We start from the raw sequence: 16,747 nt of genomic DNA, 5'->3' as shown, positions 1-16,747 counted from the left end.
AATAGCACCCCCTCACGACTAGCCTTTTATATTGCAATATGAACTACTTTCGGTTTAGCCAAAGCAATGACGGGTAGATTGTATTTTAGTTGCAACGTTACTATTTTCGTCTCCTCTATACAAAACCATTCTTCCAAATCAGACTTTGCATAAAATTGTACCTGGGCGAGAGTAATAACCAAATAAGGCCCGATGTAGGCCTACAATTTATTGCAAACTGGAAAATGTTTTATTGGGAAAAGAAAATGGGGTATGATTGATGTCAAACATGAACACCAGGTTTGACATCGATGGTCTGGGAAGGTATATAGCCTGTGCTGGAATATAACCTCCAGTCAAATTGGTATCCGTGTTGAAACCTAAATAATGCTGTACTTAGCCAGTACACTTTATGCGCAGAATACAAGAAGTAAATAAATGGTGCTTTTCTGATTCATCAAATAAAGCTCAACAAAATCATTATAAAGATTGTTTATTTTAGATGAACAAAATACGACCCATGGCAAGCATACATATTTACAACGCAGAGTAACAAAAACATTTATTATCTTGTGGTATGGTCCAAAACACAATGCATAACTTTCCAGTGGTTACCCCAGAATATGACCAGCCCACTCCAAAACAGATGGTGTTTGAGCTTCAACATAACTCAAAACAAGTCTAAGCATAAAAGTCAATCACCCTCCTTGGCATGAAGACATGAACATTCCTGTGGTCACAAAACAAACCCATTGATAACATAGTTTCCGACAGGATTCATTTTGGTCAGAAAGAACATTGCTTTTGTTTACCCTTCCAATCAAGAATGAAATTCAATGGTTGCATCTTACGGTATAACAAAACGAACGGACGATGCTCTACCACCATTTAAGATCTCTCTGCTGCCTGCCAAGTACACATTTCCCTTGATTAGTTGCTGGCAGAATATTGTACAGGTTCGTGTTGCTTTTTCATTGTGGAAAAGTCTGATGGCCTGCGGTTCTCAGTGAAACCGTAGAGATCACGCAGAGCTACGCGAGCGGCCTCTTCCTCTGCAGCGATGACTGTGTCTCCTGGACCCTGAGCCAATAGCTTCTTATCGCTGATTCCATGTAAATATAGGCAGAGAAAGCAGAACAGAAAAGAGAATATCAACATATGGTGAAACAAAACAAACAACCCTGTTGAGTTTGAGGATGCAAAACATTACGTCAGAGGACAAATTGGATAACGCATGCCCCCTTAAACTTATGTAATAAAAAACATATGAATTGCACATTACAAAGAACATGTAACCAATGTTATGTGACCCCATTTTATGCGATCCTGAATCCAGACCCATCCGACCCTAATATCCACACTCCATTGTACCATGCTTAAAGTCATTAGGCATTCTATTGGTGTAATCCAAAAACATATCAAATATGCCCTAAGAACCCATTTAAATATCAGGGTACCTACCTGCCCCAAGTCTTTTATGTGTTTGTGAGTGAGAGTGAAAGAGAGAGATTAATGGAACATGTTTACACACCTGTAAAGTCCAACAAAGTAGAGTGGGAGAACCGTGCTGGCCCCAGCCGACCTAATGAGACGGGGCTCTGGGGCAGACATGTTCTTCTGGGCCAGTTCCTCCATCAGCAGACCCATGGGGTTCACCACTGTCCACATATCAAACAGGTCTTTCCCGATCAGCTGAGTAGCAAGAAAGTCCTAGAGAAGAATATAAGATATTTAGAAATGGTTATAAAATATTTGACCATGGTTCATTTTACTATCCCAGCTTGAATAGGAGTGATTGTCAGGAATAGTTGTGCGCATGCGTTGCTTCCTCTGATCTACACATTGGATCCATTGTAGAGAATATTTATTTGGAAAAAGCATAATGAAAGGGTATTTTGCAAAAATGCAGTTAAAATGCTTTTGATAAGAGAACGGCAGCTAGTTCAACAGATATCATTGAAATACCAACTTCTGTGTTCAGTTCAGCTCACCCTTAGGAAGAACCCTGCTCTTTCTGTTCCGCTGCTTTCCAATAACGCTCCGATCACAGCCATGAGTGTGGATTGCAGTACATCATCAGGAATCGGGAAATCGGCACTCATGGTGAGGTCTTCAATACCAAGGTTTCTTGCTACATGGCAAACCACTGTTGAACAGGTAAGATGTGCCACGACAGCCGCTACCCCATCACTGTGCAGACGGGGAAAGCTGGCCCGACACCAATCGTTCAGGAAACTAGTGGTAAAATCTGACCCCTGTGAGCGTAGCTCCATGTTGCCTTTTAAGACAAGAGCTATTGTTTCAGAGTCCATTCCCAAGTCTTGCCTTCTCTTTTGCTCAGATTCAATATAACATGGATTGACAAACGCAGTCTTCAGCAGGTCCAAGGAAAAGTTCTCATGAAGACGGCAGGTGAATGCTTGCACTTCAGCATGGTAATCCCAGTTAGGTTTTTGGGATCTAGAAAGCAGTTGTAAATTGGAATAATTAATATAAGGAGCATGCTTATCAAACTAATAACAATAATGATTTTGCTGGAATTAATAGAAGTATGAGTAAGTTAGTAGAATGCAACTTTTTAATTGAATTGAAAATTAAATACATCAATATTTAGCTACGTTTGGTTCAACGTAGAGAACAGATCAGTGCAAGGTTATTGCTGGCTTTACAGTCAAAGGCAACATCAATGTACCCGGACTGCATAAGTAATTCAACGTAATTACGTCTTAACACTTCCTCCATGCGTACATAGGCTGTTTCCTCCATTAAATGGCCTTGAGATGCTCTCTAAATCCCAACTTTTTAAGCTAATATTACCTTGGCTTTGGCGGAGGAGTCCCTTCTATCTTTCGCTTTCTTTCCATAGTATATGTATAGGATTTCATCCATCGTTTCTTTTCTCGAATCTGTGTAAATGTGGTGGTTCTGCAAACATTTCGGTAATGTATTCCTAAGGTTAGCGCACCACGATTTACTATATAGCCCGACGCCATGTTGGATGTGACTGACAGGGGAGGGACACAGCTCGCAACCACGGGAGAACAGCCCGAGCCGAGGAAACCCGAAGCTTCTTCTTCTTCTTCTCCTTTAATGGCAGTTAACCAATCGTATCAGTACTTTACTTCCACCAACTGGACGGAAGGGTGGAGAGAGTGGATCATTAGATTAACAGGATCCTCAAAAATTGTAAATGAATACAGAAATAAACTAAATACAAATAATATATAAACTAAATACAAATAATATATACATATATATAAACTGATATCTAAATTAAAATTGACTTTCCTAAAAACAATATACCTCGTTCTATATGTATGTCTCTTGCGTTTCCAATTTAATATGGGGTGTGATTGAGCCCCATGTGTCCTATTCTTAATCTGTTCATAATAGGATCTTCTTTGATTTCTGCCCTAATTCAATCAAAGCTCGAACATGATTTTGTATTCCAAGCAGTCAGCCTACTTCACTACAGTCCAAATTCTCTTGCAATATATTAATGGGCAAAACAACTGGCTAGACATTGATTAATTTAATTTTCTTCTTAGGACAACAAGCACCCAATCGTTTCTTTGTACTGTTAGGCTACTTGTATTAGTAACCCTCAGAATACAACCTGCTGATTTCTATGATATGCCATAATTTCCTAGAATCCATGGCCTGCCATGGATAAGTACACAATTTTTCACATGTAAAGGTTTATACAAAAATAAATACTAATTGAACGGCTTGTGTATTTTATTCAAGAAAGAAATAGAAACAAACCGTAACTGTGTTCACATTGAATTTTTTTGAAAAATAAAAATAATATTTTCTTAAGAGTTTGTGTCGGCCAGGGTCCTTTCCACTGCATGTGCACCTTCTGTCTTTTTTCCTAATCAGCCTCTGTGCATAAAGTATCATAGTTCTTTACACACGTGCGGTGGTGAAGTGTGGTGGGTTTGAGTTTCAGAGCATTGTGATGATGCCTCGATGTGACTTCTGCAGGCAATACTTTAGGAAGTCCTGTACGTTTTCCAACTGCATGGTTACATCAGACAAGACATCCACATCTGAGCAGTTGTTACTCATGGCTTTGAGGAGATCCAGCTCTTCGTGCAACCTCTTTCTGTTCCTAATTACAGCCATTTCAGATGTCTATAAAAAGAACATGTTCATATCATTAATATACTTCAAAACCATTTTCCTTGAACTTCCCATTAAAGATTTTCAATGTTTGACATGCAAACATACATACCATTGTGCTTTTTGCACCATCAGAATTGATTGGTTGATCCTTGTGTGAAGGTTGTGGATCACTATCCCACTTGCCTGTGAGATAAGGTCCGTTGAGGTAAGAGGATGGCAGTTTGTCCCAGCCCTATTCGGGATGGTGCAGGAACACGGCAAAGAAATGCTTACACAGGATATGTGTTTGAATGTAAGCATGGCAGCTACATGAAGGTGACAAGGTAGTTGTCTCAAAATCCACAGTGCACCATGGAATGGGGTCAGATTCTTTGACTTTAAAAACACCCTGTTCAACGACAATGGGTCTGACACAGCTTTCCTCAATCTCTTCTGCTTTCCCCATGTTGGCAAGGCAGAGTTTGGCAGTGGCTGCTGGAATGTTTGGTAAGAACTGTGGCACCTGTGGATGATAACATCTGTACTCTTCACTCCTGCTGTACTGTGAAAACATGTATTCCTGCAACCTTGCTGGCAGGTAACGGTTGATTAAAGTATCCAAAACATTGCTTATCGTCTTCTTGTCTGTTGGCCTTTTTCAGAAAACGGTGTTTCAAGAATGCGTTTAGTGATTCCACTCCGTTGTTGTTAATATCCACCGCTAGATGATACACATTGTCCCTGTAGACCCTGGCTAACTTCTCGGGAGTAAAGAGCCATTTGGTCCCTAACCAAGCTTTGACGTGTGGTTTCTCCCACAGTGCTGAGAAGTCACACAGGTACACTGAGGAGTTTGGAAAGGCCCTGCGCAGTGCACAACACTCTGCTTCACTGTCACCTGTCTTCCAGAATTGTGGTTTCCAGTAGGGATTACAGATTTTCAACATATTCAGTGCCTCCTTGATGTAGGCTACCTGATCATGCTGGATGAAGAACATTGCTATGACAACGTAGCCCCTGTTTGTTAGCACACACACAAGGTATAGAGCCAGGTCATAGTTAAAGTTCTTGTGTGTTGCGTCAAGCAGGCAGATTGCATTACCATAGTGCATCATTACATCTTGCTGCCATTTTTCTTGATGGATCAACAGCAACTTTCCTCATAGACTTCATAGTTAGTAACTGTTGTTTTTTCATCAACAGCATGAGTCGAATTATCCGGCTCCAATGCGCTGGTCTGTCTGATATCTCTCGTGTTCATTTGCCCTGTCGAAGATGCTCTTCTGTAAGGCAGGAAATATTGCTTTGCTCCGTCTTTGCTCCATCGCCCTAGTTTATGGCTGAGGTTCACCTGATCCATTTTGGCAAGTCTTTGCCCTACTTTTCTTGTTTGGCACACAATGTGATCCTTGATATCTTTCAATTTGGGGTAGTATGTCAGATCTGATTGGTTAGGCGCTGCTGTGTCTGACATTTTATTCAAACATCGCTTCAGTATAGCTTGTATTTTCATGGTGTCATGCCTTCTTTCACCAGCTCTTCAATCAACGTGGTCAGCTGTGGATGAATGGTTTTTGCAGTATCTGAACAGAATTCTTGGTTATGGTTTGTGTGGGCATCGTCTAAAGGGAGTTCAACGTAATATCGCTCTTCTCTTTTCACTTCTTTAAGGGCCTTAAGTAAACAAGTTTAATCCTGCTACATTCTGTGGATTGGTATTTCTCACCATCCGTTTTGTATTGAGGGAATCTGTAGACCTTTTTGATAACTAGTTTTGCTTCACAGCCCTTCTTTGTCGTCATTTGTCTTTTTTTGTTTGTTGGCTCGTAGTCATGCCCTGCTGACGATGTCACACTCTCCCCCTTCTCACTTTTATTTTTATGTTCTCTTCCAGGTCCCAACTGACATTCAAGGATTTTGCGGTCCCCCAGAACAAAAGGGACCCCATCCCACTGAACATGTGGACTGCTGGACTTATTGAATATAATGGCTCGCAAACAATATTTTTCCATTGCACCCCATTGCATGGTTGTGGACGTTCTTGTACAGAAGGTTGTTTTTGTGTTGGCACGTTTGTAAACTTCTAGTACCTGTTGAAGCCTGGCCTCAGAAGTGACATATCCAAAAATGTAATGTTGGTTTCTGCTGAAGCCCTCCAACAATGTAGGCCAATCAATGGTAGTTTAGTGTGCTTCCATCCTATAAAAAAAATGCATACGTTAGTCTTTTTATTTCAACAAATTGTGATTGTAATAAATTAAAATAATCAATTGTATATGGGCGGTGTCCATGCAAAAATATATATATATTCTCCAGTTTTTTTAAGTGGTGTGCCTGTAGAGTTAGATCATACAGCACAATTTAGTAGTTTAATGTATACCGGCTCTGAATATATAAACTAATTATTATTGTTAAATGTGGCATTCAGCACAACTAAAACAGCTCCACGTAGCATTGGCATTAAAGCCTCATAACTTAATGACGAGCATGCAATTTCAACTACATGATATCATATATGCAGGGTGCGATTTGCCGGTGGGGATGGTGGGGATTATCCCCCCCTCTGGTTTACACGTCCTACCCGCTGCTGAATTATTTTTATCCTCGGTGGGGATAAAAATTATCCCCCCCACCCAAAGTATTTTCACCATTACATCGTAATAATTAACAACCAAAATACACAGGGTCCGTCTTCATTTTGAAACATTTTAAAATGTTTCTCAAAATTATCCCCCCCTCTGGTTTTTTCACAAATCGCACCCTGCATATATGCATGAATCATAAACGTTTACATAATTACAGCTAATTAATGCAACATCTTATCTGACCAATAAAGTTTCTAACCATTAGAAAAGGGTTACGATTTACCTGCTTCCCACAGAGGATACAACCACCATAAAGAAATAGCGGTAAATTGTTTAAAAATCCCTCACAGGGTCTTCTTTAATAGGTCCACGGGTTCAATCAACACAACTGCTCGGGCTCTGTACGCCACAGGCGTATTTTAAATGTATTCGTTGCCAGCTGTGTTCCCGCTGTGTCCCATGTTAATGTGTCCCCACTGCCGCTAGGTGTGTCACTGTAAAACACTTCCGACCCTAAACCAAGTAGGCTCCGGTTGAGGAGTAGTACCACGTTTCCATGGAAACGAAGGAAGGCGTTTACTAACAGTGCAACTGCTGAATACTTACGCTACATTACTGCATAGCTTTGTGACAAAGTAAAATTGTTTCAGTAATAGTACTTCGATACTTAAATATTATCCGACTATGTATCCCGCCGAGATCCATGAAAGGACGATAAACGATATGAATATAAACGGGATTAAAACGGGAGATGCCAATACATTGGACTCCTCTATTCAAAACAAACATAACGATGCAAATGATCAAACAACTTCAGCCGTATCACATCTGGACAAACAACAGAATTATACTGGACCAAGAATGACCAAGAAGTTTTTAAGGGATCACTGCAAGGAAAACAAGCTTTATGTCACACCTTACCTGAATGACACGTTGTACTTGCATTTTAAAGGTTTTTCCACCATAGAAAATTTGGATGAGTATACAGGACTAAAGTGCCTCTGGCTGGAGAGCAATGGACTGCGACAAATTGCGAACCTTGAGGCACAGACTGAGCTCCGCAGCTTGTTCCTGCATCAGAACCTTATCTACAAGCTGGAAAACCTTGGATCCCTTGAAAAACTCTGCACACTCAATGTCTCCAACAACTATATCCAGACTATAGAGAATATCGCCTGTTTGCCAGAGCTGGGCTCACTTCAGATTGCCCATAATAAGCTGGAAACGATGGGGGACATAGAGCACCTGAGAGAGTGTCTTTCAATCAGCGTTCTGGACATGTCCCACAACTTGCTAAGTGACCCGGAGATCCTTGCTGTGCTTGAGAGCATGCCACGATTGCGTGTGTTAAACCTGATGGGGAACAATGTGGTGAAGAAAATCCAAAATTACAGAAGGACCCTGATTGTGCGTCTCAGACTACTCACTTACCTTGACGACCGGCCTGTGTTCCCCAAAGACAGGGCGTGTGCAGAGGCGTGGGCAGTCGGGGGGCTAGATGCCGAGCGCAAAGAAAGGGAGATGTGGGAAACACGAGAGAGAAGGAAGATTCAGGATAGCTTGGATGCCATCGCAACCATCCGGGACAAGGCCATTGAGAGACGTCGCCTCAGAGAGATGCAGGAGAAAGGTAAACCGTTTAAGTCTATAACAATATTTGACACAGATGGTTAATGTCTAGTGTCTTTCAAAATCACTGAATCTTTATTGTTACACATTCTAGGTCAGGCTGAGGATACCCCGATGGTGGAATCTCAGAGCTCCTGTGAGGAGCATGAGACAATAATTGCTTGCTTCTCACACGGAAAGAAGATTGAGGCCTTTGTGGATGGCAGTCTGGAAGCCCACGAGGAATTCCTACAGAGCCAGAGAGAACCAGTCGAGCTCGCGGATGATCAAAAGTTATGCAAAGATCTTGAGGCTGAACAACCCGAAGAAGGTTTGATGATAGAAAAGCAACAAGACGACTACTACAGCCCAAAGGAGATGCGTAACAATATTGAGGAGGAACTAGAGAGTGAGGAAAGTCCAGAGAGTTCAGAAATTGATGAAGAGAGAGTGAGTGAGTCAGATGAAGATGTACAAGATGAACCCGATATTGGGATAGACAAGCCACAAAGGACCCATTTGGAAGAAAAGCCAACAGAGCCTGGCCATGAAACTGAGGAACACCGGAGAGCGCATGGGCACTGGAAGCAGCCTGATCCTCTGCCCCCGATGGCTCCCTCTGATCCAGATGACATGGCACTGATGACGACCTCCGGTGGTCCTGGGCCTCTGGTGACAGACCTGGAGGAAGGGGAGCCTCTTGAGACCATTCACCTGCAGTCGCACCAGCTGCTGTGCATTGATGACCTGCCTGATCTGGAGGATATGGACACTGAAGATAAGGACATCACAGGCTTCCTCGCCTTCCAGGAAAGAACCAGACCAAAAATACAAATTATATCAGGTGACAATGATTTGACACAATATCAATGTGAGGCGGCTGCGGCTTTTGAGGCAATACCAAGCCCAGCCTTGTTGTTCAAAAAGAGCGATCACAACACATTGATTGATGACTACAAGAAGGGTGTGGGCATGGTGGATCCAGGAGCTGAAGATGATTCTATGCCAGTGATATTCAAATCACTTGAAGGGTCCATTCCAAACCAAAATTCCAACAGTCCGCCCACCCGTTTGATTGAGGAACTTGATTGAGACTTTCAGATCAAGTTTTATTTTCATTTACACAATGTACAATGTGTGGTTAGTGCCCAATTGTTATGCACAGTAAAAAAAAACATCTTAATTTGTAGTAATGATTAGGCTCGCTATATTTATACATGACTACAGAGCGTATTTAATTACATTTTTACCCATATTTTCATAGCTTACCTTTAATATCTACTAAACTGACATTGGAGACTGCAAACTGAATACTGTGAGATTACAAACATAAATTTCTGTTTTTAAAGGATATCTTTGGAATACAGACAAACTGTTTAATGTTACCAGCCTGTTTTTATGAGTTCCAGCCTTTTATTTAAATAAATATACAATTATCAGCATTATTATGCAGGTCTCTAATTAACAGGAGAATGAAGCCGTGTTGTTCCAATAATAGCTGAAAAAAAACTGTTTTCAGAATAGTCATGCTGAGCTTCATAGGTAGTCCTTACACGTGTTATTTATATTTTACAACAGCATATAAGATGTGCATTCAATTTAGTGTATAAACAATATTTGAACTATACAGTCTTGTTTTACAGCCTCTCTTACCATAGAGCAATCTAATGCAATAAATATATTCTTACATTCCTATTAAACTCGAAAACGACTGCTGTAATTCCACAGTTTGTCAACGTTAACCCATTTCTTCAAAACACTTCCGTTGCCTTCAGGACATCTTTAAGTGGCAACAGGCATGGACAACAAGCAGTCAGAATCATTGGCTAGAGGAATGATTTTTGCAATGTTTTTTGTTATATAGACCACATAAAGGATGATATGATTAAGAAACACATAAGTAAAAAATAAAGTGGACATGTATACAATAAAGAAATCAAGTACATTATATTGTGCACACGCCTGTAAGAGAAACAAGTGCAGCAAACATGACGCACATTTCTGACACTTAGAATAAGAGAGGGTCTGTCCACGCACACACACACACACACACACACACACACACACACACACACAGTACTATGGAAGGGCAGTTAGCGACGGAACCACACCCAGCTGTTGATGAGCCAAAACGCCACAGTGATTGAGTAGAGGATCATCTCTCGTTTTGTTCGTTCCTTGTTCTCCTCCTCCAGAAGCTGCAGCCTCCGGTTTAGTTTGATGATCTATCAGTGCATAGAGACACACAGGGTTCTTTTCAAACATGTGGTAGAACACACAAACTCCCAACCACTGAAAATAGATGGGGTCAGCATGGTGTACTGTATAGGATGTTCAACTTCCAGTCTCAAAGTACTGGGTTTGATGAATGCCCTCAGCCTACCTGGAGGCATCTTAGAGCTCCTAGACGCCTAACCCCTACATGCTCTGTATTGGCCTGTATCTGCTAATGCACAATGGTAGAAAAATTAAAATAATTTTAAAAACTGACCTGACGACGAAGTGTTGCTGCATCAACGACAGCCATGTCATCACAGCCCGCATCCAGAGTGCTATCAAGTGTAGCTAATACCAGCCTGGGAACAGAAACAGATCAAAGAAAATCAAATAAAGAAATTCAAAACCAGTGTTTGGTTTCAACCACTTTTGGTTTCACGGATATCCTCATGATGATGATGATGATGATGATGATGATGATGATAAGGAGTAACAGAAAGGTGAAGAAAAAGGGAAAAAGAAAAGTGGAAAGTGAGCTACAGGGAGTCTCTGTACCAGGTGCAGTTACCTGGACTCATGCAGGGGGTTGGATGCCGACCCCCCTCGCAGTGATGGTTTGCTAAAGAGAAGGGCATAAGAGGGAAAAGAGAAAGGGAAAAATAACGAATAGAGCAAAAGAAAGGAGATAGAGCAGAAGACACGCAAGAGGTTTAACCCTTTGAAAGAATCCACAAACTGATAAAGGCAGACTACGGCTGGGGCTCAGGATAAATGCCTGTATCGGTATTTGTGGTACAGTTACTGTATTACAAAATATGTAAAGCCAAAAATAAATGTTTTCAGTAGCTTGGGGCTTATAAAAAAAAGTAAGATATAAAACCAAAAATCAAACACTAAAACAAATGGTATCACGCTGGATTAATATTTGTATCAAATATAAGCAATCAGCATGCAATTATCCTCTAGGGTAGATTTGTGGAAAACTTTACCCAAAGACATTGCACACCCAGACTCACTGGTGGCACCAAAAGACAGTAACCACATTGTCTTTAGATCTAGAATTCAATGGCACACAAGTCAATCTAAATCTAAGGCAATCTTCTGGATTTTTTCTTTAATATATATAGGTATGAGCCTTAGTAAACTTTGTCAATTGGAAAAAAATTCCAATAAAAGAGACAAAGACTTGAGAACCAACATTCTAGTAACGTTAGCCTAACAGCTCAGCTAGCTTAGCTTGGGTCTCCAGTCAGGGTGTTTGATCTGTAGGTCACCTGCTCTGGTTCTCGTCCAGGACCTCCAGGACCTGCTGGTAGGCCCGGCGCGTGGTGGTTTGGATGAAAGACAGAACACCGCTAGTGCTGTACAGGTTCTGTTGGTCCTCAGCAGCAGTGAGGGGGGGGCAGGTGCGAACAGGGACAAGGAGAGATGAGGTTGCACTACCGGTGTGTGGGTCATCATGCCACAGGGAAGACGCAGACGCGGGAGTAGGGACGTGGGATCAGGTAAAGGGATAAAGAAAAGGTAGGGAAGGGAGAGAGGCGGAAAGAAAAGAGACCGTCCTTGATTTTAAAACTGTAATTGCAGGCCATCTAGTCTATAGAAACAGTGCTGTACATAGGGATCCACCAACAAAGACCAATGCTCGAATGACAAGGCCAATAGCAATGGAGGAGGAGCAGGTGAAATTGAGACCCGGGACAAGCAGAGTTGTATCCTTGATTTTGATCCAAAGACATGTTACAATTACTAAACCAGAGACAATGAGCTAAGAGGGAGAAAAGCTGAGCCAGGATGTAGAAGTCATGTAGGATTTCCAACACATTTTGAAGTCAGAATTTGTTAACTTACTATCCTAAATATTCACCAAGTTATTCAGGGGAGAAAATTGATACTGTACTATACAGAGGTAAACTTAAGATTAATTTATTAATACAATTATTGGACTTGTAAGCAAAGAAATAGCAAAGAAACAGAAGTGACCAACAAAGTTGGAAATTACAAACAATCGCACACAGATGGCTATGAGACAAGCAGGAAAGAATGAGCCCAGAAGCAGCCCACTCGGTGGATGCAATAGAAGACACTCACGAGGAATCGTTCCTGGTCAGCTGGCCGCTTTGGCGGATTGGGGTGTTCTCACTTGCCGAGCGCTCCCTTCGTAGTCGCCCCTGGGGCCTTAACTGCTGAAACAAACCACACTACTTTGAGCAGAGTGAAACCTTTAGTTATACGTGTGCAACTAACTCTTGACAGAATTTTCTAATTCTTCATCTGATTGTGCCAAAGCTCTCAATAAATAATACATTTTGAAGAAAACCAAGACATTATTGAAATCTTAAGTTCAACATTAAAGTGATTTATAGGCCTCCTCCTGTGAACGATAACCTCAACACAAAATTTTATTCACAATTAATTATTTACTTTCATTATCAAGACGGCACTACTGTGAACACTGCATTGATTGAGTGAAACACAATGCTACTTTGTTATTCACAGTCCCTTACTTCTTCACTGGGTGGTGCTTGAGCTGAACTCCGGTCCATCTCCATGAAGTCCAGAGGCCTATCGTTGAGAGTGAGGACTCTGGGTGGGGTCTTCAGTGATAAAGCCTCCAGTGGTGTAGACTGAATGAGGTCCAGGTCTCTGGGTCTGGAGTACTGATGATCATCCTCGTCTCCTTATGGAACACATGGGGGGGAACACGTTTTAATACATTGTTTAATACCTGTCTTTACTAATTGCTTGACAATGATCGTCAGATGATCAAGGGTCTTTACTTTCTCTGAGTTATTTGACATTCATCACTGGCTTTTATCTGGTGTGTCAACAGCTCAGAAAATATAATAAAATAAAGTAATCTGCAAAAGACAAAGTTCAGGATAGTAAGTGTAGATTGTGTCGTGAAATTGACCAACCTGCGATCACAATTCTCTCTGGAACTTGCATCATGGCACTACTATGAGAGTACTCATGCAGGCCAGTGCCCTGGTTCTCAGAAGAGTAGGGGGCCACTTTGAGCATCTCAGGGATTCGCATCTGTTGGCTGATGCCCTCTGTGTACTCTAGTTCATAATGGATACGGTTCATCTCCGCCATCTCTGCCGTGGGGGAGGGGAATGCTGCTCCGTTCATTTGGCTGTAAAATAAAAGGTAAGACAAATCCTCAGTTGCTTAGCTTGTATCATTGATGGTAATACAATCAAAAAGGGGATGTCCGGTCACAGTTAGAGACTTAACTTCCAAATTATATCTTCTTAAATTGTCCTGCTGAATAATACATGGTATAAACTAGCAAGGATTTTACGAGATTAAATTTCATTACACCATGTGAAAAAATGTTGTTCGACTGGTCATACTGAATGTCAAAGGAGTCATGATGCTCTGTACATTTGTCTTTCCTTCTCAAAATTTAGCATTGCATTTTCAAGTCTCAATACTGTCCAAATATTATGAGGTCTTATGATTGCAACTAAGGGACTCTAGCCTTTCAGTTGATGCTCCGTAGCAGCCAATCTGACTCGAAATCCTGGAGAAATCGTTCAAACAGTTGAATTGGGTAATTCATGCTAAATAAATGGTTTGATACTCAAAACATTGTTAATAAATAGCTGCTAACATGTGAATGGGATTCATACTTTAAATCAAAAAGCAAGTATTATTCGCAGATAACTCATATTGTTTAGTTATTGTAACAATGTTCTAGTTTGACCAAATGGGTACTAATATGGTGATGACAACGATGGCTAGCCAGCCTTTTAGCGCCATTTCAAAGCTAGCCAGATAAATCAAGCGTGTTTCTTACCCTTTGGTTTGCAGCTAAATCAATTTCAAGAGAAATATGTTTTGCTGGACCGCTCCGACTGAATACTTCCTTATTGTTGTTATAGATAACGAAAAAACAAAGACTATGCTGGTCTTTGCATCTCCTTCTGTTTATGTCTGTCCTCCTCTGAACCAATCCCAAAACAGGAACCGCAGCGAACCGAAAGCAGGAAGTTCCTTTATGCAAATCTGATCGAGCGCCTAAAACAAAAGTCCAACGCCGGATGCCGACATTAAATATAAAGTACATCTGTGATCCAGTCCAATTTGTGTTCATGTTTTTTATTGGCAGCAATAAGCAAGATGAGTTATCATATTGTAATCATAATGTTAGTATGTCAAAATATACTTTACACCTGTAAAATAAACATCAAGATGCCGTTTCAGATAGTTTTCGCAGTTATAACAATCAGTAACTTTAGTTGTAATTTTGAAAATTGTGAATACATTTAAGCTGGGAATAGGTTAAAAACGTGCGTATAAGTAAATGAAATTGAGGATAATCAGTGTCTAACATATACATCTATATACATATTTGCCCCATGTTCCCTGAATTCAAACAGTTGTTTTTTAATCAAAATATAATTAAGAGTGTGTGTAATAACCCATTGCGAGCATCCTTTGTGTGTGTGTGTGTGTGTGTGTGTGTGTGTGTGTGTGTGTGTGTGTGTGTGTGTGTGTGTGTGTGTGTGTGTGTGTGTGTGTGTGTGTGTGTGTGCGTGTGTGTTGCTGTTGACCCCTCAAGTGGAGTGGGTGGTGCGTCCCGGGTAGGGGGCTTGAAGACTCATTCAAAGGAGGTAAATTGTAATGGAATGGACTTGGAAGTGGACGTTTTGCTTATCTCGCATGTTGAGGAACGGTACATTCACAGGAACCATGCTTTAAAGAACTTGAAACAACATTTGATCAACTGAGATTTTTCAGGATGTTTCATTTTTAAAGAAAAATACATTATCCGAAAAAAACTAAGTTTTCTTTGCCGGACTTTAGACCGTCCAACCGGATTATATAATGGTCATAGATATTTTTATTTTGTGCTTTTTATCCGTCACCACACGCATCGCATCATCTTTGGAGCTGCAACCTGGCATGTGAGTGAATATTGTTTTATGATCATTTGCCTATGCTATTTAAAAATACAAATGTATCGGATGTAGCATGCACCTTATGATGTATGCACGTCTAGAATACGTAGGGCTTATATAGCTTACTCAATTATCATCATTATAATTTTGGAAGTCTTTGTCTTTCTCTTCGGTTGATTTCTAACTAATATTAAACACGCAGCAATATGTTAAATTCACCGCTAGAAGTCGCTCTTTCTTGGTCCGTGCAAGTATTATGTTTTAAGTCTCTTATCGATTTGTTGCTTTTGCATAGTAGACATTTTATTCATGCTAACATATGAGCGATAATCAGAAATGGGGTGCTGTTTTTTTTGCTTACTATGCAGGTTTATAATTAGCAACGGGATGGTCTATATTGAAGCCATATGTTCTGAGCCGAAGGGTTCCTTTAATGATACGGCATTTTACAGTAGGCTATAATGCTGTGTAAGACTTTGACAACTGTAAACATGCTATTCATGAGACATATTGGATCTATGTTTATGTCCTGTTTACATTTCTTATCTTGGTTATTGGGGTAGTGTTACATCGTTGATTCCTTTCATTCCATTAATATGCCTCTCTCTCTCTCTCTCTCTCTCTCTCTCTCTCTCTCTCTCTCTCTCTCTCTTTCTGTGTGTGTGTGTGTGTGTGTGTGTGTGTGTGTGTGTGTGTGTGTGTGTGTGTGTGAGTGTGTTCTCTGTTGCAGGCCAAATGTGTGCACAGATCAGGAGCTGTCTATGCTGGGGTCCAGCCAACCCTGTGTCCAGGCTTTTACCCACATGATCAAGGTGTGGCGGCAGGGCTGCACAGGCCACAGCTGGTGTATGGGCTATGAGAGGAGGTGAGACATGCAAACATCTTCATTTAAACAAAGCCAATAAGGCAATAAAACACTTTCATAGAAAATAAGATGCATTTTTCCACATCAACATTCCCAAAGTTGCCAGGTATGATATGTATTGATATCCTTCATTGCACAAAATTGTCTATATATTCTGTAGTTATTCTGTAATTATTCACTCAACTCAATATCTATTTTGAAGATAAGAGAAATATATTGGAGAACCCGAGGAATCTCGCGTGAACCTGGGGAGAACATGCAAACACATGCACACAGAGAACATGCACACAGAAAGGCCACATTCAAAATGCCATCGCTAGTGGCAACGTTGGGCATCAAACCCAGGACCATCTTCACACCATACATATTAATTTAACACATAGAATGATTTGGATGGCTACTTGGTTCAGATACTTAATCAATGCTATGGAACACATAATACAGACAGATAGAGGTGGATGTGTGTTCTTCAGGAC

The 16,747-nt window shown here is 40.9% G+C and overlaps 4 protein-coding genes and 1 long non-coding RNA gene across 7 annotated transcripts in view; 2 read left to right on the top strand and 3 right to left on the bottom strand.

The window, feature by feature from the left end:
- Positions 1-455: 455 nt before the first annotated feature.
- On the bottom strand, positions 456-2,972 carry mrpl44 (mitochondrial ribosomal protein L44; the record flags this gene model as incomplete). Its single annotated transcript, XM_079731206.1, has 4 exons — positions 456-1,081; positions 1,511-1,689; positions 1,971-2,439; positions 2,797-2,972. The coding sequence occupies 4 exons, from the start codon at positions 2,970-2,972 to the stop codon at positions 910-912; spliced, it is 996 nt and encodes a 331-aa protein (XP_079587332.1). The 3' UTR covers positions 456-909.
- Positions 2,973-3,818: 846 nt separating this feature from the next.
- LOC307072187 lies at positions 3,819-7,107 on the bottom strand. Its single transcript, XR_013811664.1, has 4 exons — positions 6,955-7,107; positions 6,177-6,285; positions 4,217-4,339; positions 3,819-4,116 (listed from the first exon to the last, which is right to left on the bottom strand). It is a non-coding gene; the product is annotated as an uncharacterized lncRNA (long non-coding RNA).
- Positions 7,108-7,355: 248 nt separating this feature from the next.
- On the top strand, positions 7,356-9,371 carry dnaaf1 (dynein axonemal assembly factor 1; the record flags this gene model as incomplete). The annotated part of the gene is made up of 2 exons (XM_079731838.1): positions 7,356-8,301; positions 8,395-9,371. 2 exons carry the CDS (start codon positions 7,356-7,358, stop codon positions 9,369-9,371), a joined length of 1,923 nt encoding a protein of 640 aa, XP_079587964.1.
- Positions 9,368-14,459, bottom strand: mffa (mitochondrial fission factor a). 3 transcript variants are annotated; one of them, XM_079731839.1, is made up of 8 exons: positions 14,302-14,459; positions 13,415-13,635; positions 13,004-13,176; positions 12,588-12,682; positions 11,771-11,935; positions 11,065-11,115; positions 10,771-10,855; positions 9,368-10,504 (listed from the first exon to the last, which is right to left on the bottom strand). In XM_079731839.1, the coding sequence occupies exons 2-8, from the start codon at positions 13,629-13,631 to the stop codon at positions 10,373-10,375; spliced, it is 918 nt and encodes a 305-aa protein (XP_079587965.1). In that variant the 5' UTR covers positions 13,632-13,635; positions 14,302-14,459; the 3' UTR covers positions 9,368-10,372. The 3 variants fall into 3 exon arrangements, with proteins under 3 accessions (XP_079587965.1, XP_079587966.1, XP_079587967.1); XM_079731840.1 differs by having other exon boundaries at positions 12,588-12,679; XM_079731841.1 differs by lacking the exon at positions 11,065-11,115.
- An 873-nt stretch (positions 14,460-15,332) lies between these two features.
- egfem1 (EGF-like and EMI domain containing 1) overlaps positions 15,333-16,747 on the top strand; it is a gene marked incomplete at both ends in the record, with an annotated part of 50,858 nt that continues 49,443 nt past the window's right edge. The window contains 2 exons of the mRNA XM_079731738.1: positions 15,333-15,412; positions 16,137-16,271. Coding sequence (XP_079587864.1) covers positions 15,333-15,412; positions 16,137-16,271 — 215 coding nt within the window. The remainder of the gene's footprint in view (positions 15,413-16,136; positions 16,272-16,747) is intronic.

The sequence above is a fragment of the Pollachius pollachius genome (assembly GCF_949987615.1).
Source record: "Pollachius pollachius genome assembly, chromosome: 3".
Lineage (NCBI taxonomy): Eukaryota > Metazoa > Chordata > Actinopteri > Gadiformes > Gadidae > Pollachius > Pollachius pollachius.
The sequence above is the reverse complement of the archived record's forward strand: the minus strand, read 5'-3'. Positions and strand labels throughout refer to the sequence as shown.